The sequence below is a fragment of the Populus nigra genome, chromosome 3 (genome assembly GCF_951802175.1).
Source record: "Populus nigra chromosome 3, ddPopNigr1.1, whole genome shotgun sequence".
Lineage (NCBI taxonomy): Eukaryota > Viridiplantae > Streptophyta > Magnoliopsida > Malpighiales > Salicaceae > Populus > Populus nigra.
Genome location: NC_084854.1, coordinates 18067856 through 18095457, shown reverse-complemented (window position 1 = coordinate 18095457; position 27602 = coordinate 18067856). Strand labels below are relative to the sequence as shown.

General features: G+C 31.9%; 2 protein-coding genes across 2 annotated transcripts; both read right to left on the bottom strand.

Moving 5' to 3' along the window:
- Positions 1-1843: 1843 nt before the first annotated feature.
- Positions 1844-5704, bottom strand: LOC133687808 (IQ domain-containing protein IQM3-like). The gene is made up of 9 exons (XM_062107135.1): positions 5324-5704; positions 5124-5232; positions 4944-5009; positions 4737-4825; positions 4254-4341; positions 3820-3957; positions 3620-3712; positions 2609-2710; positions 1844-2423 (listed from the first exon to the last, which is right to left on the bottom strand). Exons 1-9 carry the CDS (start codon positions 5584-5586, stop codon positions 1935-1937), a joined length of 1437 nt encoding a protein of 478 aa, XP_061963119.1. The 5' UTR covers positions 5587-5704; the 3' UTR covers positions 1844-1934.
- An 8829-nt stretch (positions 5705-14533) lies between these two features.
- On the bottom strand, positions 14534-18652 carry LOC133689573 (monodehydroascorbate reductase). The gene is made up of 10 exons (XM_062109482.1): positions 18458-18652; positions 17826-17897; positions 17006-17057; positions 16773-16853; positions 16502-16620; positions 16184-16403; positions 15953-16071; positions 15727-15852; positions 15266-15406; positions 14534-15014 (listed from the first exon to the last, which is right to left on the bottom strand). Exons 1-10 carry the CDS (start codon positions 18506-18508, stop codon positions 14691-14693), a joined length of 1305 nt encoding a protein of 434 aa, XP_061965466.1. The 5' UTR covers positions 18509-18652; the 3' UTR covers positions 14534-14690.
- Between the last annotated feature and the right edge of the window lie 8950 nt (positions 18653-27602).

Genomic DNA, 27602 nt, shown 5'->3' with positions numbered 1-27602 from the left:
CGGATGACTGTGCAAAAAAGCTGGCGTGGCTGCAGACTGGCGATGACGTGGCGGGTCAACCCGTTTCAGATGCAGGCATTCGGGCGGAGACGACGCGTGGAGAACATGATGCGCGTGGGAGCGCGTAGGCAGTGTCTTCGTCGGCGCGTGCGTGCATGCAGGATGTCGGTTCTTCGCCGGGTTTTCACCAGTGAATTCGTATCCTCTTCCTCTACACGATGGTATGTTCAAAAACACGTTTGGAGAACTTTGATTTTTGAGTTTGGATCAAACACCCTCTTTTTCAAGAACAAGCTCTGATATCAGTTGTTGAGAAATTCCAGAACTCAAACACACATCAATTTACGTGGTTCGACAACTTGCCTACTCCACGAAGCTACTGGTTTGTATTAATCAATCAAGGAAACAATACAAATAAAGAGGAGGAGAAAACTCTTCTCAACTCAACTTTACACACTCAAGCTCTCTCTACAGCTTTCTCTCTCATGGTTTTTCTCTGTGTGTTTTTCACTCTTCTCTGCCACTACACGGAGCTCAGCTCTACAATGAGCACATGTATATACTAATTTAAGAGTAAAGAGTATAAATCATGCCATGATTTATGCCCACCGTTTGCCTTCACTTGTGCTAAGTGGAAATTAGGTATTCCCACTAAGCACATAGTGGAGGTGGAACATTGCTTGTCTCCAAATAGCTAACATATGAAACTCTTTTTTCGTGTTGAGTGGACAGAGGAAGGCTGTAGTGAATGGTTTAAATATATTTATGATTATATCCAAATCTCCTAACAATATCTCCTGAGAGAAGAAGATTAGTTAATTTTTTATGGGTTGCTTTTGTTTTTTTTTGGGTTACTTTTGTTCATGTTCATGGTGTCAATCTTTAAGAAAGTTTGCTGCCCAAAAATTATTTAATGAAATGTTTCAAGGGAATTTTATTTTGAGAATTATGGATAATATTATTTTAATTATGAATTATGATCAATGATAATTTTATTATTTTGAGGTTTTAGGAATCAAAATAATTTTTTGGGAAAAACCTAAACTTTTGAAGATATTTGAGGAATAAAGTAAATAAATAATCTCAGCCTTTAAATTTTTGAAAATGTTAATTTTTGTTTTACTTTTGAACGTTTCCATGGCTTAACATTTCCATTTTTAAAAAAAAAATCTAGAGCAAAAACAAATTTGGAGCAAAAACAATGTCAAAATTAAAATTGTTTGAGCAGGTAGAGAATACATTTCAAAATGTTTTTTTTTAATGTATTAAAATTTATTTTTTATTTATTTTTAAAATTTATTTTTAACACCAATATATCAAAAAAAAATCTAAAAAAATAAATTTTAAATAAAAAAATTAAATTTTAAATTTTAAACAAACAACGTTTTAGCACAACGTTTAGCCGCATTGCAAAAAGCAACTTAATTCATGAGCTTCACCTGTCCTAGTTTTTAGCGCAAGCTTATATATAGATTTGATTGTTCCCGCCATCACCAACCATTCATCACAAATCCATATCCCATAAAAGATGACAATTCTATAGATGAAACTCTGGTAAAGGAAGGCGAGCAGAGGCCTTTCGGTAACCGGGACTACGAGCGTGAAATGAAAAGGTTCTCAAGGACAAGGGAGAAATTGCGAGAAGAACATGAATATTGAGATGATGACTTGGCTTGACTGAGGTTTAAACGCTTTTTGGTTTCCTGGGAAGCATAATTGAAGCTAAGATACCTGGACCGGGTCGATTGGCTCGGACACGCGTGTTGTGTTCCTATAAAATGTAAAGTTTCCATGGAAGTGGATTGAAGAAAAACCCAAATTAATGATCATGAACTGGAACGCATTTAGATCCAAATAAGATATCATTGGCATTTTATTTTTTGTCATTAGCATTCACTTGACAATCCACTAGGCAAATGATAGTAGAGCAAGGGCTAGTGAGAGGTCCCATCACCGCTTGGCAAATCTTGTGTGGGTTGAGCTGCGGGTGATGCCAGACCAGAAGTGCGCCAGCAAGTGGGAGTGCGTGGAGTTCGTGGAGATAGATTGACAAACTCCAAGGCCTGTACTCTAACTTCTAACGGGTAGTCAGCAACACACCCGATTCTTGGGCCAGCACCAGTTGACCACTTGAGAGAAATCTGATGCCCTAATTGGTATGATTTTGCTGCCTTCTTAGAATTGATTCTTTGCAGTATAGTCGCCTTGGGCACCTCAGCTCTCGGGCTCTGAAGGCCACCGGATAAGGTCCTTTTGTATTCACCTTTCTTTTCTGCTTGTTTAACTTCTGGCAATTCGGAGATAGGATCATCCTCTATTTTGAGTTTAGGAGGCTCCAGACTCCTTATAAGGTCAATCATCCTCCCACTTCCATTATATTTGCCATCGTCATAGGTGTCAGAATCTTCACTAGCCTTGTTTATCTGGAGCAACAGGTAATTGAATTTGTGCCATGAATAACCGGGCCACTAACAAAAACAAAAAACAATACTAGCAGAAAAAATTCAAAAGGATACAGTCCCATGGCAAAGATGATCACGACCAAATCACCTTTACAAGGACTTTTAAGTTGAAGGCTTTTTAGATTACTTAAGACAAAATTAACTACCTGGACTTCATCAAGATTTATTCCATTATCGTTGAGAAAGGATAAAAAGCTTTTGAAGCTATCTTCTGATGGTCGGTAGTGTCCACTATATGGAGAAATGGACTGCAATGTCAAAATCAATTATTCATCAATAAAAATAGTTAATCAGTAACATGACACATATTGAAACCCTTTACTGAAACTTTGGTTGTGGTTGCGAACAGAACACCAGAACACATATGTAAACAAATATGGAGAAGAAGATGGCAAAGGAAAAACGATCCACTATCCATATAGGGCCTACAGGTATCCCATCAAATACAAATCCAATGACTTACACACCATATTGAATTAATTTATTCATCTGACCACGATTTTAAAAAAGTTTTAGAATTTTCATCACTTATTGATTTTCTACAGTGATTTCTTTTCTGTTGATGGTCAAATGAATGTCCATTTAGTACAAGTTCCTCCAGTTTGAGGTGCAGCCTGTAAAAAAAGTGTAAGAAGACTGTTGATGTGCACCGCGTGAACAAACAACACAAGAACAGATGTTTAAACTCATGTGTATTCCCTCATCACTTGAAGCCAGCCAATATCATAACAAAATGTATGCCCCGCAAATGTCCAATATGCAGAAATTTAAAAGAACGCAAAAGCACTACAAGTCAGCCATGAGCCAATTTCAAATGAAAAACACTACGGCTGGCAAAACACCAAGGAAGTCTGCATGACCTTTTTCAGATTATTTCTTAGGATACATTAAGTGGCGAAAGGTTGGATTTGGTTGTACCTCTAGTGTGGACGAATCCTAATCTCTTGGAGATGAATTTTGGAACTTGGTCAGAGAAAATACATGGATGGATGGCTACATAACAGGTCTTCGGCAGGGACTCTTAAAAGTAGAAAAGAATACCAATTTCGTGTCATACAATTACTTTATACACAAACACACAAGTTTTGAAGGAACATTCAATACCAAAAGTGCCACCATGACTAATTTTACAATCAACGATGCCTTCCAATCCATACCTTAAGAATACCATCCTCTGCCATCAACCTTCCAGCAGCTACCGTAGCACCCCCAGCCAGGAAACTTGAATGATGGAACGTTCCCTTCCTTTTCTGCAAGGAACCAATGATGCATCAACTTTTCTTTTCTAAATTAAGTAGGAGCACTGCAATTATGGGAGAATTATAACAAAGCTTGCTCTTATCAATGAACCTCTTACCTCACCAGCATATAGTCTCTTAGAGGTGCTCATAACAAAGATCCACTTTGCCCCTTGAGTTGTATCAAGGAGATCTCCAGTTTGTTTGTGAATGATTTTGCCTTCAGAAATGATATACTCATAATGTTCTCTCTCTTGCTGGTTCAAAATCAAGTAGAAAATAGAAGGCAGCATGTTAGGAACTGCACTCCTCGATATTACTATGGGATTTCTGTTCCAAGTAATAACTAACATGCAGATTGTTTGGAACAAAAAATTCAATTCATATATTTGAATTCAATTTATAACCTGTTACAATTCTTATGCTTGGAATAAAATACTAAACCACAAATTGAATTCAATTTTACTGTTTGGATTATCTATGGAAATGAATTGAATTTGCAATATTTGCTCTTAATGATAAGTGTGTAGTGGTTGAGTATGGGCGCACATACTGGTCCAAGATACTTGATGCATTGTTCTCGAAGCTTCGACTTTGGACATTCTTTGAGATCAAGCTCTTTTCCATCTCCTACGTCCAACCTAAATAGAGTACATTTGCAAACACGTTTAGCTATCAAATAAAGTTTCTACAACTATTGACACTAGTCACATATTGGCATTGTTATGCCTCTAAAACTACTAAGATAAAAACAAAATAAAATACTCCTGCATTTAGGAAGAAGATGGATATGAATTAATGTTTTATGGAATTTTGTGCACTGTCTCATTTTCACTCTATGGCTAAATCTAAATAAGAAAATTATCATTGAAAGGAGTGGAATTAATTAATTAATTAAAAAAAATAGCATGCAAATCCAATAGGAATAAACTTTTGAAATTGAAAATTCATTTTATACTACAAAAAGGAAATTATATAAATAAAAAAAAACCCTGAAAAATCACATAGCTAGAGGTGAAAAGCAAAATCGGGTTACCAGTAAAAGAATGGCTGACCAGAATCTGCCTTACACCATTCCTCATAATACAAATGCAAGACGTGCCCATATCGATGCCTTGGATCAATCTAATTATATCATAATATTAAATATTATCAGCAAATTGAGAAAAAGAAAGAAAGAAGAACACAGCATCAGGTGTTCCCATATGAGAATATTATTAAGAGAAGAAAACGATATAATTACAGCTTCAATCCAATGTTGAAAAGCCAATTTTTGTGCTTTAACGTCCATGGATAAACCCTTTCCCACCTGTCAAAGAAATAGTCGAAATATGATGTTAGAAAGAAAAAGGCAACAAAAAACAAAGGACATCTAATTATATAATAAAAATAAAAATAAACGAGCATAGATGAAGGAAGAGACCCTGGAAGCATTCAAGCTAATACGGTTCCACCTCGAAGCCGCACTTTCTTGCATATTGAAGAAGGAAATGGTTCTATGATTCAGTCTAGCATAGTCTATAGCTTGCCACCTTTAAAAATTCATCAAAAATTAATTTATTAAAATAAAATAAAATCTAGAGAAATCTTGATTTTTGAAGCACCAACAACTAAATTACTTGCCAGAGTTCTTCGGCGACGACAGCGGAGTCCGCTAACCTGCGCCGGGTGCGATAACCCCTGTAGACCTTCTGCAACTTGACAGCAGCAGCACTGTCCAAGCACGCGCCGCCAACTGGATCTTCCGTATCACAGGAATTGGTGACCTGGGCTTCCTCACTCAGCATTTCGAACCGCGGTGATTCATGAGTACGGAGATCGTGAGAAATGTCATTTCCATCAAGGGAGTAGGAGAAATGAGAGAGAGTTTGAGTTTCAACCTCCATACAGTAATTTTGTGGAAATGAAAACAGAATAATACTATCCTCTGCAGAAAGAATCTCACTCTCGCACTTGTTCGGTCTCTTCCCTTCGTCTTCGCAGATGCTTACAGGCTTATTGTGCGGTTTTATATAGACAATGAGACATGCACATAAAATAAAATAAGAGGAGACCAAGACCAGCACTTTTTATCCTCTCTCTATCATCAACCAATGAAATGTTATCATAGATATTATTATATTTTAAAAATAATTAAAATACAAGTTTGATTATTAAAAAACACAATTATTAAAAGAAATAATTATAAATCCTAAATGAGATTAGTTTTATTCTATAAAATTGTGCACAAAAAAAAACTCTAACAAAAAAAAATAATTATTTACAAAATTATTTTTTTATTTAATAACTAAAAAAACCTATGTTAAAAATAAAAGCTTCTACACTTGCTATATTTTAGAAAATTACTGAACTTTAGGAGACCCGTATTTTTTACCCTCGCTCTAACACCAAAAAAAATAACAAAAAAAATTATTTTTTTATAAAATTATAATTATTTTTTTTAATAGCTAAAAAGCTTATGTTAGTTTAAAATAATAAAAATACATGAAATTACCATTGCAAATTTTTCTTTTAAAATAGAAGCTTTATTACAATCAAACATGTTTTTAAGCAAAGATTACAAAATTAGGTTTCTATAAATAAGTAACCCATGGGATACAATTTGGATTTTTTTTAGGATTTCCAATAAAATCTAAATAATTAGGTTCCATAATTGTTAAAAAAAAGTTAATATAAGTGTTAAAGTTTAATTAAAACATGTTTGAAGGAAAGATTAAAAAAAAAATTAGAGTCCTGTTAACAATTACCCATGACCTTTAAATTATGATTTTTTATAAGGTGTTTAGAAAACAAGACTAAAAATTGTGTTTTAGATGTTGATTATTGTCAATTAAACAAAACTAATTGACTTTTTTTAGGGTGTTTCTAGCTTTGAGATTTACAAATGGACATTCATAAATTTATAATTTTTTTATTTACATAGAGTAAAAACAACTATAAACAAATGAATTAACTAGGTTTAACAAAACCAAAATGCACTGGCAATGATTTTTCAATCTTCATTTGAAAAAAAAATTCAAAACTTGCTTTTTATTAAAAATTTCTAGATGAAACCCATGGGAGATTCTAGCATCGTTACATGAAGCATGATGAAATAAAAAGAAATCATGTGAGAAATTAATTAGATCAACAGGTTGTGTTTTTTTATTTTATTTGAGTTTGGAAAGAGGAGAAATTAATTTTTTAATGAGAGATATTATTATTCAATTGCAGAGAAAATAAATATGTTGTTTGGTTAAATTATATATATATTTTAAAGGATGATTTGTAATTTTATTAGATATAACAAAAAAAAATATGAAAATTCTTGTTCATCTAAAATATAAATTGTAATTTTTTAAAGTACAGTAAGTAAGTGAGTTAATAACTAAACTATAAGTTGTAAAGTGTAATTTTTTTAAAAAAAATATTTTAAAATAAAAAAAGATAATTTTTAGTATAAAAAAATTTGTAACTATGAAAAGAAAATTTAATATGTTTATTTAATAAAATAAATCTAAAATTGCATGTAGCTAGTATAATTCTTACTTTTTTTAGTTTTTATAATGAAGAAATATAGCATTTTGTCCTATTTTCTCAATTTAATAGAAGTCAAAAGAAACAGGGTGCAAATTAACAGTAAAACGAATCTTGGTCATCAATGCTTTCACAATGAATTCAGCACTCCTTTTTTTTTTTTTGAACATAGCTGATTGTTAGGTAAATTATTCTTCAATCCGTGTGTTTTCAACCTAATCATAACCCAGTCCTCTCATGTTTGCAGGCTGACTAAACAGTCCTGTACATGTTATGTTGTAGCTGACTGTAGCTGATTGTAGCTGACTCTTTTTTACCATTATTTTATTGAAACATCTTGATATTTCTCCAAATCTCCTACGATGATGTTTTTTTTTTCCTTCCAGGAAATTAAATTGTCAAAGTTACTCTTGAAAGTTGGAAAAAAAAGAGGCAAAAAATATTAATAGTCATTTTGATAGCAACCTTTTATTCCTTTTGCATTTTGAACACTATTAACATATCATTGTCTTGCCTTCCAATCCATTTTCGTTAGGGATAAGTAAAAAAATTGAAAAATTGATTAAACAGAAAAAATCAGAAAAAAAATAACTGAAAAAACTAAATCGTGAAAAAAAACAGATTAAACTAATTAGAATTTTTAAAAAACTGTTCGATTCGGTTCGGTTTCGATTTGATAAGCCTGAAACCGAGAAAACCAAATCGAACCAAACCGGTTCAGTTTAAAAAAATACTATCTAAACCCTTCTAAATTTTTAACCCTAGCATTCCTCTCTTTCTGCGTCCATTGTTAGTTTTTGCATGGAACGTGAAAGAGATAGGCTATTAAAGGTTTTTCTGATTTTTATGTTAAAAAATCAAACCAAATTAGCCGATTTGCAACAATTTCAATTTATATTTTTCAACTTTTCAAAATTTTATTGTAATTATTTTTCTGGATAAAAAACAAACCGAATCCTAATTTTCGCTCGCGTCTCTCTCTGTTTTTTTTTTTACGTGCAATGACACCTTGAAATTAGAATTACTACTAATCTCCTCTTATACGACTCCCAAATGCTATATCATTGGAAAAGCACGCGGGAGAAGAAAAAAGAAAAGAAAACAAAAACCACTGAGACAGTGATGAAGACACAGACACAGACACAGACTATGATGAGATAATATATCGTGAACAGAATAAATGGACTGTCGAGAATCCCCAAAAACCGCAACATCAAAACTAGGGATTTTGATTCAAAGCCAAAAAGAAAGAAAACTTGACACGATTTCTAAGCACTCGTGTTCCTTATGGTTCATGCTTTCTTTCTTGTCTCCTCCCTCCTTTGCAAACGAAAGGAGCAGGAAGAGGGGAGGATATTGAATTTATGCATCCTCAAACAGTAGGCAGCTATCCCCTTCCTCTCTTCCCTGACCTCCATTGTTTTTTCTTCAAATTCGGGGGGGGGGGGGGGGGGGAATGTTATAATTTGGGGGTGGGAATGGCATTCCTTGTAAGTAGATGAACAAGAAAGTAAAGGTGCTAGGTTTTAGATGGTTTCCAATATTAGTAATCATTAAAGGTGTTTTTATTTGGAGATGTATTAAAATAATATTTTATTATTTTAAATTTATTTTTGATATTAATATATTAAAATAAAAAATATAAACTTGAGGTAAAAATAGAATTTTTAAATTTTTAAAAACTTTGATTAAAACACACCTAAATCCAGGTATAATTACATTAGAAGTGAGGAGCATACAAATTTTAATGAAAAAAAGGTAACATAAAGGAGAGGAGCTGTCCCAAACCTAAAATGAATTTAAAAACTATTTGTTTTTGTGTTTAGAAAAAAATTAAATTTTTTTATTTTAAATTAATTTTTTTTATTTTTATATTGTTTTAATACGTTAATGTCAAAAAAAAAATATTAAATTTTTAAATAAAAATAATTTAAAATCCAATCTCCGCAATAATACCAAACCTGCTATTAATTGATGTTTGTCCGGATTTGCGTAAAAACAATAATAAGAAAAAGAACGAAGCTGTACGCAGTGGTTTGTCTTGTCGGCTTATTTAGGCTTAAAGGTTAGCAAAGATACTACAACTAGTACTCGAAAATTGATGGGTACGTCAGCACGTAAACGGTACAGGATTTGCCATTTTCTATTGAAAAAGCCCGTCAACGAGAAGGACGTCATCCAACCATTCATATATTACAATAAACGATTAAAATACAAAGCCAGTCTCGTTCAACTTTGGGAGCTGGTCACCGCCAAGCTCTTTGACTTTTACCACTAGTACTTTTTTTATGGCTACTAGTTACTTGCATATCAATAAAAATAAAAATAAAAATATTATAATTAATTTTAACAGTATAAAAAGATTCAAGTCTTACTCGTGTGATCACCGTGAAGCTGTGACGTTTACCACTAGTCTTTTTTTATGGCTACTAGTGACTTGCATATCAATAAAAATAAAAATATTATAATTAATTTTAACAATATAAAAAGATTAAGTCTTGCTCGTGATTCCACCTAACAGCAGCAACGAAGAATCAAGGTTAAAATGACATAAATAACCCTCGACCGAAGCTGATTTTTTTTTATCTCAAATTTGAAGGTGGAAAGACAAGAGTACCCCTATATGTCATTTTTGGTTCGAAGGGCATTTTAATATTTTTATTTTTAAAAAAATAATAAAAAAACCGAGTGGATCGTCTTGCCTTCCAATCCATTTTCGCTCATCATGAAGTTAATAAAATTTCGAGTTTGCAACTCTATATATAGTTATGGATATATATAGTGGATCGTCCGATTTTGTTTTCTGGTTTTTTCTTTTCTTTTTTATCAGCAATTAAGGGAATTTATTTTGTCTATATACATATTGTATCCATATAAAAAACATGTCAGAAAAAATGAATTTAAATTGACTATGGTTTAAGAATATTCATGGCGTTGAAACTTGAAAGTACTTTTAATGCGATACATGCTTCTTTTTGGAAAATACTTTTAATGCGATACATGCTTTCTTTTTTTATTTTTTTTATCCGTACAGAGGTGATGAGTGAGAACTTAAGAATCGCACCCATTAAAAATATGATTATGGCTTTTTTTTAATATATTTTTTATTTTAAAATATATTAAAATAATTTTTTTATTTTTTAAAAATTATTTTTTATATTATCACATTAAAATGATTTAAAAGCATTAAAAAATATTAATTTTAAAAAAATAAAAAAATTTAAAATACAAAAAACCGGATGAAATACTATCTCCAAGTCAACAGCGCTGACGCAATGGTTTCAACATTTATTATTATGGCCTCTGCTATTTTATGCACTGCCTGTCTTTATTCAATGTTTGCTCACCTAAAGCGTCCATGTCATCGGTGGCGTGGCCACGTGATGTTATGTTTTTTTTTTTTCACACTTGTGTATTTAAAATTATATTTTCTTAATTATAATTGCTATTTATATTTCATTTCTTTCTATTTATTACTGTTATCGATTGCAGTTAGATGATTACCTAAATGTCTAAAACATCTATGGTTTTTGATGGGGTGCTGCTTCACTATTTATACGAATATATGAAAGTGAGACTCTTTATTTTTTATTTTATTTTTTTCATTTTTTTTGTTTAATTCAGCCCCTCTCTAATCTAATTGGATGAAAGTGATATGAAATTATGATAAACCTGTAAAATTGGTGTTAAAATATTTTATTTAGTGGAAGTGTTTTAAGGTGATGGTGGATCCTTGTTTTACTAAAAAAGGTACATGTCATGTCATCAAGCAAGGCTAGGTTGGTTTGTGGGCCTGGCTCTTTTTGTCTTCTTTTTTTTTTCTTTGAGGTCTTTTTTGCATTGAAAAATTTATCAAGATGTCACTTACTATTCAGTTTTGTTATGTTATCTAAATAATATTATAAGTTTTTATTTGAATTTTTAATAATCTATTTTTCAATTACTATGTATCTAATACAATAAAATGATATCAATAATAAGTCATTTTAAAAATCTATTTAGGAATTAAAAAAATAAGAATAAGAATTATTTTACAAAATTTATGGTTTTTTTTTTAGCTTTCAATCATACATAAATTATGAAAATATTATTTTGATATTTTCTTAACTTGTTTTAACAATAATGGTTTTAACAGAGATCATGATTTCAGTTAAAAACCTTGCATTCTGAAATAAACAAGAGATACTTTAATAAGAAAATTGATTTTACACTTGAGAGATTTATGTTTTATGCTTGTTTTTAACAAAAAAAAAATTGTTCTATGATTAGATAAAAATAATTTGAAAAACTATAGGCGATATAAGATCAAATATTCTAATATGCATCTTTATCTTAGCTTTCTAACTCAATCTTTGGTTTAAATCAACATATTTATTATTATTTATTGACACATAAAATTCTTGATTTATTTTATTTAACACACGTATGAAAATTTTATTTTACAATGAAAAACTATCTTGATTGAAAAAATATTTTCAAAACAACTATATTTTTAGGTTTAATAACAATACCAAATAATTCTTCGAGACCTGGATTTTTTTTTATGTATAAAAACATTTTGGTCATCCCATAACATAGCGCATATGTGCCAACTATTAACTAACTAAATTTTCTATTGAAAAAGAATATTGAAAAGAACTAAATATAACTATCTTTTAAATTTATATCTTTTGTATATTTTATAAAGAAGATGATTGATTTTCATTTATTTATTATGATTGTCTCATAACCTGGGTCATGAATTTGACATGTTACCTTGGGTTATTTCAAGTCAATCTAATATGTTGTTATTTTAATATTAAAAAAATATATCATTTTAAAATTTTGTTTAGTCAAATATTATTTTCACGGGTTGTATAGGTTATTTTTGGACCAATAAAGTCAATCGAATTACATCAAGTAAACCCTTACACGATTTAATTTTTTTCTAGTAGGGAAAAAAAACATTAGCAACATTTGAATATTTTTTTTACATTTAAAAAAAAATAATTTGACTTAAAGCATAGCGCGGGTCAATCATCTAGTAATTATTAGTAGTAGTTGTATTAACTTCCCCTTTTTTATATATAACTTATTATTAGTTGTATTTCCTTTTCTATATTGAGCATGTTACCTTTTCTAACTAATGACACATGATTATTAAAAAAAAACTAAAACTTCTCATTGTTTTATTTTGCAGTGTGAGAGGATTCGTTGTAGATTTGCACCATGTTTCAATTTTTTTTATTTCTTTAGCATTTTTTGTTTTGTTCCATGGTTTTATTTTTTTAATTTCGTTGATAAATGTTGCTTTTACTGGGAAATTATTTTGATAGTTTATTTTAATTAACTTGCTATATAATTCTTGTTGTCTCAAAAAAAGTTTACAATGCTAAGTTGATGCTCAATTTAAGAAAATAATATTTATTTTATTGTTTACAAATAACTAAAATTTGGGGGCTAAATTGAAAACTCAAATAACAAATGACCTCTTTTTTTTAAAAAAAAAAGCATGTGTTGTCATGACCTAATTTTAGGTTCCAAAAAATTTATATAGTAATAATAAATAAATAAATGTATATTAAGATCCTAGATGGATAAGAGATTTGAAAATGAAAAAAATAGGTTGAAAAAAAGGCTTAATTGAAACAAATTTAAGTTTGCAAGTCAATTTGGCCAAAATTAGAAGAATTAATTAAGGTAAAGGACTTAATTATTATTTTAATGGTTTCAATTAACTTAATAAGGGGTTTAGTTGAATAAAAATTAAGTTTGCAAGTCAATTTGGTCAAAATTGAAAGAATTAATTAAGTTTAATGACTTGATTAAACTTTTAATGGGTTTAATTGACATAATCGGGGGTTTAAATAAAGAAAAATTAATTAAGTTTAAAGACTTAATCAAACTTTTAATGAGCTTAATTGACTTAATTGGAGGCTTAATTGCAAAGAACAAAAGGTTTGGAGGCCAATTAGGGATTTAGTTGTAAAAATTCAAACTCAATGATCAAATAGCAAAAGGCACGTACATTTAAGAATTTAAATTTATGAAATCAGGAGTCAAATTAAAACAAATTAAAAGTTTAGTGGTCAAATAAGAGAAAATTGTATAATTTGAAAACCAATCACTAATTTGTAAAAAACACGTGAATTAAAGGATTCCGATCAATACTCCTATGAATGCAATTATGAAAACTAAGAAGTTTTCAAGTTAATTAAGAACACAAATGATGAAATTAAAGTACAGGAAAAGAATGAAAACTCTAAAAAACCCTAATTAAAATTGGATCCAAGAATTAAGTTATGGGTTTAACTGGTAAATTCTGGTTGACCCAAATTGATTTAAAACATTGTTATCTCAATATATATATATATATATATATATATATATATATATATATATATATATTTGTTCTTATTGCTTGTGATTTTTATTAAATAAACAACATAAAAAATGTTTTTGATGGGAAAAATATATTAACAAGAAAAACATGGAATGATATTAGCAAATTATTTTGTTTTACTGTTCTTAAAAATATAATGCCATGTCATTAAATAAAATTTTTTTAAAAAAAATATTACAAAAATCAAATATTTTAATTTGTTTTATTTTTAAGTTTCCTAAATCTTTAGTTAATATTAACAATTCTTTCTAACATTTAACACATAATTCTCTAATTTTTTTTTATATTAAACATACCTATCAAGCCTTCGATTAATAATTAAAGTTTTTAAAAGTACGGAGACACCCCCTCACATTCTTCTTTTTTCGCATTTTAATCCTTTTTTTCCCAACCTGTAGTAGAGTAATGTGCGCGCGCGCATGCTTTAAATTAGTCATTCACTAGATATCTTCTTACAACCACAAAAGATATTTGATAGGTTGTGTGTTATACCTATCAAATATCTTCTTACAACCATGACATAGAGATAGCGGTTCAGTTGTGTATGCACCAGAAAATCAGTTATTCAGTAAAACATTAGAAAGCAACACGACGAAAATCCTAGAATAATATGCTTGGAAAAACATCAAAACACAAGTAGTTGACCAAATCACATCATCAAAATGCAAACACGTGTCGAAAAGTTCTAAGCAGCATGTTATCGCATGAAGGTGCTGGTAGAAGCATGTTTGAACGAGCAAGAAAATCCTAGAGCATGCACATGCTTTAAAGAAATCAATCAAGAAGGACGTGCTGTCATAGTCATATCATCCTTCGCATGCATTTCTCAGATAATTTCAGCAAGCAAATATTCATAAAACAAGCCACCAAATTCCATTGGAAGTTTTTGCTCATGCAGGGCGGCGCTGCTCCTTCAAATAATAGAAATGAGAGACTAATCCCAAACATGAAACATGTATTAAAACAAACATCATCCAACAAGCAAGATAGCAACTACAAGAACCACCTTATTAGAGCTCGCAAGCTATTCATATTACATTCTTGATAGAAACACCTTTGATATAATCTTTTGATCTCGTAAGCAAGGAAATTTCATATCTTACAGGCGAAAGAAAGACCTTCTTTTGTCAGCACGTCCAAATTCTCAACAGGAGGCTGGACCCTAGCAACCTTGGCAATCGCTTTATTCTCATCGGGAGTTCCACCCTCCAGAAAAACTCCGACAACCTTCCCATCTTTGATCCAGTATGATCCAAACTTTGGCTTGGGTGATGCTGGATCATTGTCTCCAAATAGCACGGCATCACCAACATTGTCACCGTAGAATTGCCAGGACAGATCAAAGGAACGAGAATAGAAGAATGGAAGGTAATCATATACATCAATTGTTTTCCCCTCTTCATTTGACTTGATGGCCTGCCAAAAAGATAGACGAAAAGACAAAAAAATAAAAAGAGAGTAAATACATCAGTTCCAATAGATGGAAACTTAGCACAGCCAAGGATACTGTTTACTGCAAAAATATCCTTGAAAACCCTCCATGTTGATATCTCAAGTAGGATTGTAAAATAGGATATAAAAGCGCCATTTACAGAAATGGATCTAGACAAATTGAGCTCACTTGGGTTAGAGGAAGACGAAACCACAAAAGCAAGAAAACTGCCTACCTTCACAGCCTGCTCAGCTGATTTACGGGCATGGTCAACATGTTCAACTCTTCTGATATCATTGTACAACTTCAAAGGAAATGTGGCGACATCACCGACAGCATATACATCAGAAATACTAGTTTTGAAAAATGCATCAGTCTGCAAATAAGCAAGTTGTGGAACATGTTAAGAACAGATTCTAGGTCTGGTCATTACTGTGGGATAAAACACACACACACCCAACCCGCACATACATCATCCCCCTCAGTAGATCAATATTCAAGGGCAAGCTCAGATACTGCTGCTGTTGTACTTAATATATCATAATATTTCACCACCAATCCTAACAATTAACATAATATGATGGTAGCATTGATGATAATGTTCTGCTGTTGTACTTAATATATCAGAATATTTCACCCCCAATACTAACATACTATGATAGTGGCATTGATGTGATGTCAAAAGTCATCACTGACCTTTATTCCACCTTTCTCCTCTTCAACCTGCCCTTTAAATAGTGTTGTAAGAGGCCTTCCACCAACACCAACAACAACAATGTCAGCTTCTAGCACCCTACCATCCTTTAGTTTCACTTCCTTTACCTGTAAGAAGAAGAACACAAAACAAAATTCAACCAATAATACTTTCATTCCCATCAATATGCAATCTCCAGCCTTTTCAGACGGTCTGTTGAATCCTCACCTCTCCATTTGAATCAGCATTGAAGCCAACAGCAACTGTTCCCTTAACGATCTTGACTCCTTTGTTAGCATAATAACCCTCATAGAAGGCAGCTATACCAGCAGTAAAAAGGCGAGGCACTGCACGGACATTGTCTATGTTAGGATTTTGGAGAAACTACTGTAAGATATCCAGCAAGTGAGATGGATTTTCATTTATTTTTAACAAATATTAAAAAAGTAATCCACTTACTGCACCATGGTTCAGGATAAACCATTGTAACATCAATATTGTTGATTCTTAAAGCTGCACTAAGTTCAAGACCGATGTATCCTCCTCCAACAATTACAGCCTTTCCATTCTTCTTTCCTTTAATTGCTTCTACAAGTTTGTCAGCATCATCAATTTCTCTCAAGTAGAGAATGTTTTTGGCATCAGCTCCTTGGACACCAAAATCTGTCAACTTAATGACCTGTATCAAAGAAATAAATAAATCATTGCTCATGGAAAGAAGGCCAAAAGGAGGATGCTTGATCAGGAAATTATTTGAAACAGAGCTATAAAACTTACTGTGGAACCAGTTGCAATAATCAAAATATGATACTTGAATATTTCTCCAGCTGCACTAACAAGTGTCTTGGCAGCAAGATCTGCTTTCACTATTTCTGTGCTAAGGATCAACTCAATCCCTGCAGGCATTAGATCCATAGGATAATGTTACCTCATCCATTCTCCTTATTTTTCCAGCAATAACAGACTTTTCTCTTGTGCTTTATAATTTCTCATACATTATATAAAAGGTAAAGAATGGACTCCATGGGGAAATTAAAGTAGCACTCACCTTTCTCTTTGTACCACTCAGGAAGTAATCTCTCCCCTCCACTTCCAACACAGACATGGAATCCTGGAAGTCTTGCAGTTCCTACATGAAACAAGTTTTCATGGTGAACAAAGCTGTCTTGAGTAGAAATGGAAAAGAAACCAAGTTTGATGTCAATAAAATCCTGTCAAAGAAGAGTACAACAAAATAACCCTGCATTCAAAAAAAATTATTTGTCGTATTAACAAGATTACCCTCAGGAAAAAGATAAGCCTTGCTCAGTGCAGGACGTTCATAAGGAGCCACCTGTAGAAATAGCAGAAATACAAGTTTACTGTAGGACACCCTAAAAAAGGTACTAGAAACAGCATATTGAGCAGGAAGAAAGCAGATCCAAAACCACAACCATGTGTCTATATTAAAGGATCCCAATATTTCAATAGTTTCATGAACTTTACTACATTGTATAAGACTGCATCACAGTGAAACCATGACCAAAACACATGCTCATAAAATAAATAACATACTGTTCACAAGATAAACTGTATCCATCTACTCTAATTAACCACAGCATAACCAAAAAATCATTGATTAGCATCCTGTGAGAACACTAAAGCAAGAATGTGAACATGTGTTGTTTGCAGGATCAACTTCATTTATCTAAAGTGCCATTTAATTAATTAAAATTCTTACTCATCAAATTTCTCTGAAACCCTTTTATTTCTTTCATTTTAGTCATAATTTGAATAAGAAAATTCAGCCCTGTAAAATACAACACCAAGTTCTGAAGTTTTATCAAAGAAGAACCAAGCGGAATCTTCAAAAGTTACCACATCTTCAACATCGTAATAAATATGAAACAAGCTCTGGGTATACCGATAACATTAAAGTTCTGTTTTAAACTATTTGAGTATAAGTCCACAAAATGAACTGGTAGAAACACTGATAAGAACATGCAGACAAACTTTATCGTTGAACCAATCTTGCTCTTGCAGGAGTAACAAAACACATGATATGACTTTGCGAGCAATGATCCGAAACTTATTTGACATGTGGTCAAAAGAAAAGGCTTACCGCCTCCTTGGAGATGATTGCAAGCTCACCGGGCTTAACCCCCTGCTTGCAAAACTCTCTAGCAGCGTATCCCTACAATGTGGAGTAAAAATTCAGGCAAAAAAAGGAAGTCAATTACCATGCTCGAAAAAAAGAAGAACAAATGAAAGAAAACAAAAGGCAATTAGCCTTGTCTCCTTTCTGTCAAATCATCAAAGAGCGGAAACTGATTAGGCATTTATATTATGCTTCAATTAAGCAAGTTGAGCAGACAAAAACCAACAGATTCTTTCTACTTGAATCAAAAAACAATATTAACCGAAACAACAACAGCAAAATGTTATCCTCGGCTAGGTTTTGCCTTAATGTCTTAGCCTAATCTTTGCTTCGTTTATAATTCACTAAGCGAACAGTCCATAGTTTCTTACTAATTATTTCATTCATCTAATAATATTAAAAAAAGAAAGCATGCTCTCTGAAAACGACCGGTAATCAAATTAATGAAATAAAGAGTAATAAATTTTAGATCTGTAAAAAAGAAGAGATTAAAAAAATACATCAACTACACATCTTGGATCGATCTTCAAAAACAGAAACACATGCTAGAAGTGATCATATAAAACAAGAAGGAATGTCAATCGAGAAAGACTCACAGCAGATACACCACCGCCGATGATCACATACTTGAAGCTCTTCCCCGCCATTGATATTGTGATTGATTTTCTCCTTCACTTTCTGAATACGTTGCGACTATTTCTGTGCTTCCTTCTTATCTTCTTATAAAAGTATTGCTGTGTGTAACCGAGAGAAATGGTTAGTGTGACTGGTGAGGTTTTTAAGCTTTTTTTATTGTCTTGTTTAGAAATTATATTTTTTATTTCTTTTTTTAGTAAAAGCTGTTCCGCCACATTGCAGGCCTAACACCGTTAACAAATGTCGACCGTCCACTTGCCACGACAGCATTGAATCCCGTCCACTAGTTTTTTTTTTCTTTTTACCTCCTCGAATTAACAATAAGCCAAGATCCAACGCCAATTCTTTGCATCGCTAGACACATTAATAATTATTATTTTATTTTAAAAAAAAACATCGATAGCCTTGATACTAGGTAATTCAATTTTTTTTACAATACCTATTAATTATTATAAATTGATCAATAATAAATTTATTTTTTTAACTTTTTCAAGTACAATAAAAAAATTTATTATTAAAAAAAATTAAATTGACATCTAAACACTTTTTTACTTTTCACTTTTTAAAACATAATAGAATAACTAAATTATATTTTTTAAAAAAATTTAAACAACATATAATGATTTTTTGTATCTTGGTTCTCTTATTATAATCAAGTTGAATGATGATAATTTTATCTCTTAATAAATTTAAACTATTATTTAAAAAATTTAGTTAATGTGTGCATTGCACGCACCATCATGTGGAACACCTCTGTGCTAATCAAGCGAAATGTAAGGAGATGTTTGATAGCCAAATAGTGGCTTTCTGGAGTGTGGTTCAAATCGTCTCGATAATCCTTTTATCCCTGAATAGCACGTGTGGTGTACGAACTACTGTTTTGGCACCAACAACATTTTCTCTTCTTCTTGATTATTGCGTCCAAACCACTAAATTTTTCAGCAACCTTTTAGATTGTGTTTTCTTCATATTTGATCCATGTTTTTTTTATTACTATTTATTTTATTTAAATTTATTTATAAAATTGATTTTTTTTAAATTCATCATCCTTCAATGTTTTTTTAACTGTCAGATTTGGTTTCAGTTCAATTTAAAGCAATCATTCGATTTGATTACTATTTGTTTTGTTTCGAACCATTTTCTTAATTGAATTTTTTTTTTAATTTCATCCCTCGATATTTTATTTCAAATTTTATCCTTATTTTTTTTATTGCTATTTGTTTTACTTTGATAATTTTTTTAGATTGAAATATTTTTTTTCTCATAATTATTTTAATTGATAACTTCAAAGATTGAATTTAAAAAATTAAGAAAGGAAGTAAAATTTATTGATGATTAGATGGATCCAATTGCAAAGAGTAACGTATTTTTGTTTTAAATAGAGAGGAGAGTAACATGTTTTCTTTTTTAAAGAAGAAGATGAAAAGTTACCTGAGAGGGATACAACGTGGATAGCTATTTTAGAGATATGAACCCGGACAGATGTCCTTACTTAATTCATCCTCCACGTCTCTGTTCTCTGGGAGTCGTATGCTTGTAGGGGGCATGGGTTCACATGGCCGAGGATTATTCCGTTCACATTGTGATTGAACTGCCGTTTGGGGTTTTGAACGACAGAAAGGTGAAGTTGTTAGCTAGCGTGTATGGACTTTGACTCCTAGAATTGTGATCCAATTTTAGGGGAGGGTTTGGTCCACGCAGACACGATAGCAGACAACGTTGACGTCAGTGTGGAAGAAGACGTCATTGGTGATGACTGGTTCATCTGCAAATGACGTCATTCCCGGATTCATTATTTGTCCCGTGAGAAAACAAAGGATCCCCTCATTCCAGTCCTTCTCCATTTAACCTTCAAATGCTGCTTCCTTATTATCATTCTTCTCAATCTCTATTCAGTTCAATTCTACTCAGATTATCTGCTAAGCAAAAATGATGAATAAATTCTACTATTCCTTCAACGTATCACTAGATGCGGGTAGGATTAATTTTTTAGATACATGTAAGATTAATTTATTTACTTTAATTATTTTTAAAGTAAAAAAAATATTTTGATACTGTTAATGTGTGTTTTAGTACAAAAAAATTAAATTGTGTAAGAATCAACTCGATGTAACCCGGTCGATTCAGAGTGTTTAAAAACAATTTGGATAGCCAGTAAGAACTTAATTTCACCCAAAAAATTTAAGGTGGCATTTTTGTTTTAATATTGAAATAAAAACATATTGGATAAACTCGGGTTAACTTGCCAAGTTCGTAACCCGGATCATGAAACCGTGATAACTCCATGGAAAGTAAATCAAAATAAATTATGAAACTCAATTTCAAATCAATATAATATTAAAAAATGAAATCAAAAAAATCAAAAAAAAATCATGGGTTAATACAGGTTATCCTTCCAAACCTGTAAGACTTGGATAACCTCATAAAAAATAAATTAAAATAAATTATGAAACTCAATTTCCAGTGAACATAATGTTAAAGTATGTAATTGAAAAACAAAATAATTAAAAAAGAACACAAAAATAACCTTAATCAATCTAGTTTAACTTATCAAATCCATAACTCGGGTAATAAGATTAGAATAACCCTATAAAAAAATTAAAACAAATTATAAAACTTAATTTTCAATCAACCCATGTTGAATATATATATATATATATCAATTAAAAAATAAGGCTTTAATAAGGCTTTAATCCTTGCTTTCTTCATCTACCCATCAACAAGTTTAGTAATCAATAAATTACCATTATCACAACATGTAAATCAATTAAATAATTCTCGAAGCTTTTGAAGGTGAAAAATAGGTTTTGAGATTAACTCGGGGATTTTTCTAGGATTTTAGAAATCACAAGAATAATTGATTTACAATCCACAACCAAAATGAAATTACATCACAAGTAAAGAAAAAAAAATTAATTGAACAAAAAAGATTATGCTATGATTCTTAGGAGATTTTATGTTCCTGGAGAGGAGAGAATGAATTCATCAAAGTTTGAATTTAATTTGGGTTTTTTTTTATGAAGAGTAGATTTTAGATGGACTGATTTATTATTTAGATTGTTTTATTATTATATATAAGGGTAAATTTATCTTTACATTGAAACTTTAGTTTTGTATTGACCTGTATGCAAATCATAATTTATGAAATTACAAAGGCAAAGTATAATTGCAAGTAAAACTTCATAGGCATAGAGTAATTTTTTCAATAAAATAAGACTAAGAGTCTCACGTGTTAAATTATTTAATAATATACTAGATCATTGCTTGTCCTATATTGTGGGTTAGATCAAATATGTTTTGGACGTAAAAAAAATATTCAGGGGCTGTTAATGTGTTTTTTAGCAAAAAAAAAAAATTAAACTTTATGAGAACTAGTCTGATGTGACCTGGTTGACTTGGCATGTCCGAAGAAAACCCGGACAACCGATAAAAATATATTTTAACTAACAAAATCAAGACGACATCTTTTTAAAAATATTAAAACAACACCATATTAGATTGACTTGAGTTAACCTATGACATCTACTACCGAGGTTATGAGACCCTAATAACCCTATAGAAAGAAAATAATTTTTTTTATTAAACTCAATTCTTAATTAATCCAATTTTAAAAAATTAAAAAATCAAATAAAAAAATGAGCCAAGTCAACCTAGGTTAACTTGTCAAACATATATCATGAGACTAGGATAATCTCATAGAAAGAAAAATTAAAATAGATTATTAAGCTCAATTCTCAATCAACCTTATGTTACAGAATGAAATTAAAAAAAACAGTTAAAAATGACATAAAAAACCACTTGATTCAACTAACCAAGCTCGTGACTCAGGTCATAAAACCAGAATAACCTCATAGAACATAAACTCAAACAAGTTAAAAAGCCTAATTCTCAATCAATTCCATATTGAAGTATGAAATCAAAAAACCAATTAACTAAAAAAGACAAAAAAAAACCCGAGTTAACTTGCCTAATTTGCGACGTGGGTCATAAAACTATAGTAACCCTAAATGAAGCGAATAAATTTTTGATATGAAGCTCAATTCTCAATCACCCACTGTTAAGGGATTAAATTAAAAAAATAAAAAATTGTCAAAAAAATGACCATAGTCAAACAATTTCTCTTTCTTTCTTCTTAAAGCAACACCTATTTATTCCACTTTAAAGGATACTTACTCTGTAAGACCTTGATGCTCAACAACTTTTAAGATAAGGTGCATCACCTAGATTATGTTATGTTGATCTATTTATTAGCTTGTAACCACATTCATAAAGTTTGCTTTGATGTGGGTTGTTTTATTTCAGTTTTACGTTACTTGTAAGCCTATATATATAGCCAACTCTTGGTTTCAATTCAATAAGATTACTTCTCCTAAAACTTACTTATTCTTCATAAAGGTTACTCTATTTTAACATTTGGTATCAGAGCCTATCACTAAGCCTGATTGAAATACAAGAAGCAACGGTCTTCTAAAGTGTGTCACAGTGAGAACATGCCGTCAGCAAGCAGCAACTTTGTACAACTAGCGATTTCAAAATTTGATGGGTATTATGAACATTGGGCTATGCTCATGGAGAACTTTCTGAGATCGAAGGAGTTTTGGAACTTGGTGGAGCATGGAATTCCTATAACAACAGCAGGAGTAGTGCTCACAGACGAACAATAGAAAGCCATTGAAGATCAGACATTGAAGGACCTTAAAGGCAAAGAATTACCTTTTTCAAGCAATTGATCGCTCCATTCTGGAGACCATCCTGAACAAAGACACAACATAGAATATTTGGGACTCATTGAAGCAAAAATATCAAGGTACCACACGAGTCAAACGTGCACAACTGTAGGCTCTCTGGAAGGAATTTGAAGTTTTTCACATGAAGGCAGGAGAAATTATGAATGAATATTTTGCTCAAACCCTTACCATAGCCAATAAGATGAAGGCAAATTGTGAGACCTTGGGAGATGTTACTATCATTGAGAAAATTTTGAGATCCTTGACTCTCAAATTTAACTATATGGTGTGTTCTATTGAGGAATCTAAGGATATAGAAACTCTCACCATTGATGAGTTGCAAAACAGCTTGCTTTTGCATAAACAACGAATGAGTTCTCATATTGAAGAAGAACAAGCTCTGCAAGCTATTCATAAAAGTCCATCTAGAGGAAGGGGTCGAGGCCATAGAAACTTTAGAGGAAGAGGAAGAGCACGAGGGAGACAAAACTTTGACAAGGCCATTATGGAGTGTTATTACTGTCATAAGCTAGGACATTTTCAATAGGAATGTCCTAAGCTAAAGAAGGAGGCTAACTATGTGAAAGTTGATGAAGAGATGTTGCTGATGATCGATGTAAATTGTCAAAATGCTAACCGAGAGAGTGTGTGGTTTCTTGATTCAGGATGTAGTAATCACATGTGTGGGAAAAAGAAAATTTTCTCTGATCTTGATACAAAGTTTAGAGAATCTGTGAAGCTAGGAAACAATTCAAGCATGACAGTGATGAGAAAAGACAACACAAGGCTTCTTGTAAATGAGATTGTTCAGATTATCACTAGGGTATTTTATGTACTTGATCTTAAAAATAATTTATTAAGCATTGGGCAGTTACAAGAAAAAAGACTTTACATTTTCATTCAACGTGGAAAGCTGAAGATCTATCATCATGAACGTGGCTTGATCATAGAGACTATGATGTCTTCAAACAGAATGTTTATATTACTTGCTACATCTCAGCCACAAGAGTCCACCTGTTTCAACACAATCACAAAAGATTCAACGTAACTTTGGCATTGCCAATATGGATATTTGGGGTTCACAGGTTTAAAAACACTTCAACACAAGGAGATGGTACATGGTTTACCACAATTGAAGACTCCTACAAAGTTGTGCAGGGATTGTTTGGTGGGTAAAAGATTCATTTCCATAGAAGAGCACATAGAGAGCTTCTCATATTCTTCAACTAGTGCATGCTGATATTTGCGGGCCGATCAAACCTATCTTAAATAGCAAGAAAAGGTATATGATTACCTTTATTGATGATTTTAGTCGCAAGATGTGGGTCTACTTCTTAACTGAAAAATCAGAAGCTTTTGTCAGTTTCAAAAACTTTAGAAGTTTGGTTGAATAGGCAATAGGTTTAAACATAACTAGTCTGCGTACTGATCGTGGAGGTGAATTTACATCAAACGAGTTCACCAACTTTTGTCGTGAAAATGGCATACGTAGACAGTTGAGAACTGCATATACTCTACAACATAACAGAGTTGCAAAAAGAAAGAACATAACCATTATGAATATGGTTCATAGCATGCTGTCAGAAAAGAAAGTGCCAAAGACGTTCTGGCCTGAAGCAGTCAATTGGGCTATATATGTTCTAAATCGGAGTCCAACTTTTGCAGTAAAAGATAAGACTCCAGAAGAAGCATGAAGGGGAGTTAAACCTTCAGTTGAGTATTTTAAGGTTTTTGGATGTCTTTCTCATGTTCATGTCTCTGATAATAATAGAACAAAGCTAGATGACAAGAGTGGGGGTTGTGTGTTACTTAGAGTTAGTGCAGAATCAAAGGCATACATGTTAAATGATCCCATGTCTCAAAGGATCATAATGAGCAGAGACGTTGTATTTGAAGAAGATAAGAGTTGGGATTGGGACAAGAGTCATGAAAGAGCAATTAACGTTGACTTAGAATGGGGTGATAATGAAGACAAAGCAGTCATAATTGATGTTAATGAAGAAGACAGTGCTGCTGGCAATGCTGCTGATCCTACAGATGAAAGGAATGACGAAGACAGTGTTGCTGCTCCTACAGATGAAGGAATAGAGGATTTTTCTTCAAATGAATTAATTGAAGAAAACCCACCCAACTCCGATGCAGGAAGACACAAGACACCTCCAGTTTGGATGAGAGATTATGTCAGTGGAGAAGGTCTTTCTGATGATAAAGAAATAGCAAACTTTGCGACTTTATTGACTGATGATCCATTTTATTATGAAGATGCAGTGAAATATGAAATGTGGAGAAAAGCTATGGATTCAGAAATAGAGGCAATCGAGAAGAATAATACATGACAGTTGATGGAGTTACCAACTGGAGGAAAAATGATTGGAGTAAAGTGGGTGTCTAAAACTAAGCTCAACGACAATGGAGAAATTGATAAACACAAGGCACTACTAGTAGCCAAAGGTTATGCTCAGCAGCATGGAATAGACTACACTGAAGTATTTGTACCTGTGGCACAATTAGATATAATTCACTTGGTGGTTGCACTTGCAGCTCAATAGAAATGGACTATTTACCAGTTAGATGTAAAATCTACATTCTTACATGGTGAATTGAATGAGGAAGTCTTTGTGGAACAACCTTTTGGATATGTGAAAAAGGATTGTGAGCAGATGGTGTACAAGTTAAAAAGGGCTTTATATGGACTTAAACAAGCTCCACGAGCTTGGTATAATCGTATAGAGTCTTATTTTGTGAAGGAAGGATTTGAAAGATGTCAATATGAACATACTTTGTTAATAAAAAACAAGGCAGGAGGTAAAATTCTGATTGTAAGTCTGTATGCTGATGATCTTATATTCACAGGGAATGATGAGTCTATGTTTGCTAAGTTTAAAAGTTCTATGATGCGTGAATTTGACATGACTGACCGTGGGAAGATGAGATTTTTTCTTGGTATTGAGGTGGTCCAAAGGGCAGATGGAATATTTATTAATCAAAAGAAGTATGCATTGGAGGTATTGAAGAGATTTAAAATTGACAGAAGCAATCCAGTCCATAATCCCATTGTTCCTGGATGTAAGCTTTCAAAAGATGAAGATGGAGTGAAGGTTGACAATACTTTCTACAAACAAGTTGTGGGAAGTTTAATGTACTTAACTGCTACTCGACCAGATGTGATGTTTGTCGTGAGTCTTATCAGTAGATACATGGCAAATCCTACCAAGCTTCACTTGCAGGCTGCTAAAAGAATCTTAAGATATTTGAAAGGTACAACAGATTATGGTGTGTTTTACAAAAATAAAGAAGATGAGGAATTAACAGCCTACACAGACAGTGACTATGCTGGGGATTTAGAGGACAGGAAAAGCACATCAAGTTATGTTTTTAAAATGAGTGTAGAAGTTGTGTCGTGGTCTTCAAGGAAGCAACCGGTGGTGACTTTATCCACCACTAAAGCTGAATTCATTGCAACAGCCTTTTGTGCTTGTCAAGTAGTATGGCTAAGAAGAATTCTAGAAAAGCTCAAACATATTCAAAGTAAGTCTATTATTGTTTACTATGATAACAATTCAGCAATTAAGCTTTCCAAAAATCCAGTAATGCATGGGCACAGTAAACACATAGACATTCGCTTTCATTTTCTTCATGAGCTTACAAAAACAGGCACTGTAAAGATGATTCATTGTGGCACTCAAGATCAAATAGCAAATGTGATGACTAAGCCACTAAAACTAGATGCATTTTTTAAGCCGCGAGGATTGATGGGAGTGTGTCCAGAACTAGATATAAACTAATTGCTAAGCAACAATCAGTTTAAGGGAGAATGTTAAGTTGTCAGTTATTTCTAAGTTATCAGTTATTTCTAATTAATATTTTGTTAAATCTCTATTGATTAGGGAGTGTATGTTATGTTGATCTATTTATTAGCATGTAACAACATTCATAAAGTTTGCTTTGATGTGGGTTATTTTATTTCAGTTTTACGTTACTTGTAAGGCTATATATATAGCCAACTCTTGGTTTCAATTCAATAAGATTACTTCTCCCAAAACTTACTTATTCTTCATAAAAGTTACTATGTTTTAACATATTAACCTACTAACCCGAATCAAAAGACTAGAATAACTTTATAAAAAGAAAATTGATATAAATTATAAAGTCTAATTCTCAATAATCTATATGTTGAATGATAAAACTGAAACTTGAATATAAGGTTTTTTTTTAACTGATGTTGGCCCTTGGTCATCTTATAATCTTTGCCTTTAACAAATAGAAACACGAGTTATATATATAAAAAAAAATCTTCTAGTAACTAATACATTTCTTTTCTTTATCTTTCATCTTATCATGGAAAGGTAGTTCCTTATAATATTTGTTACAATATTAA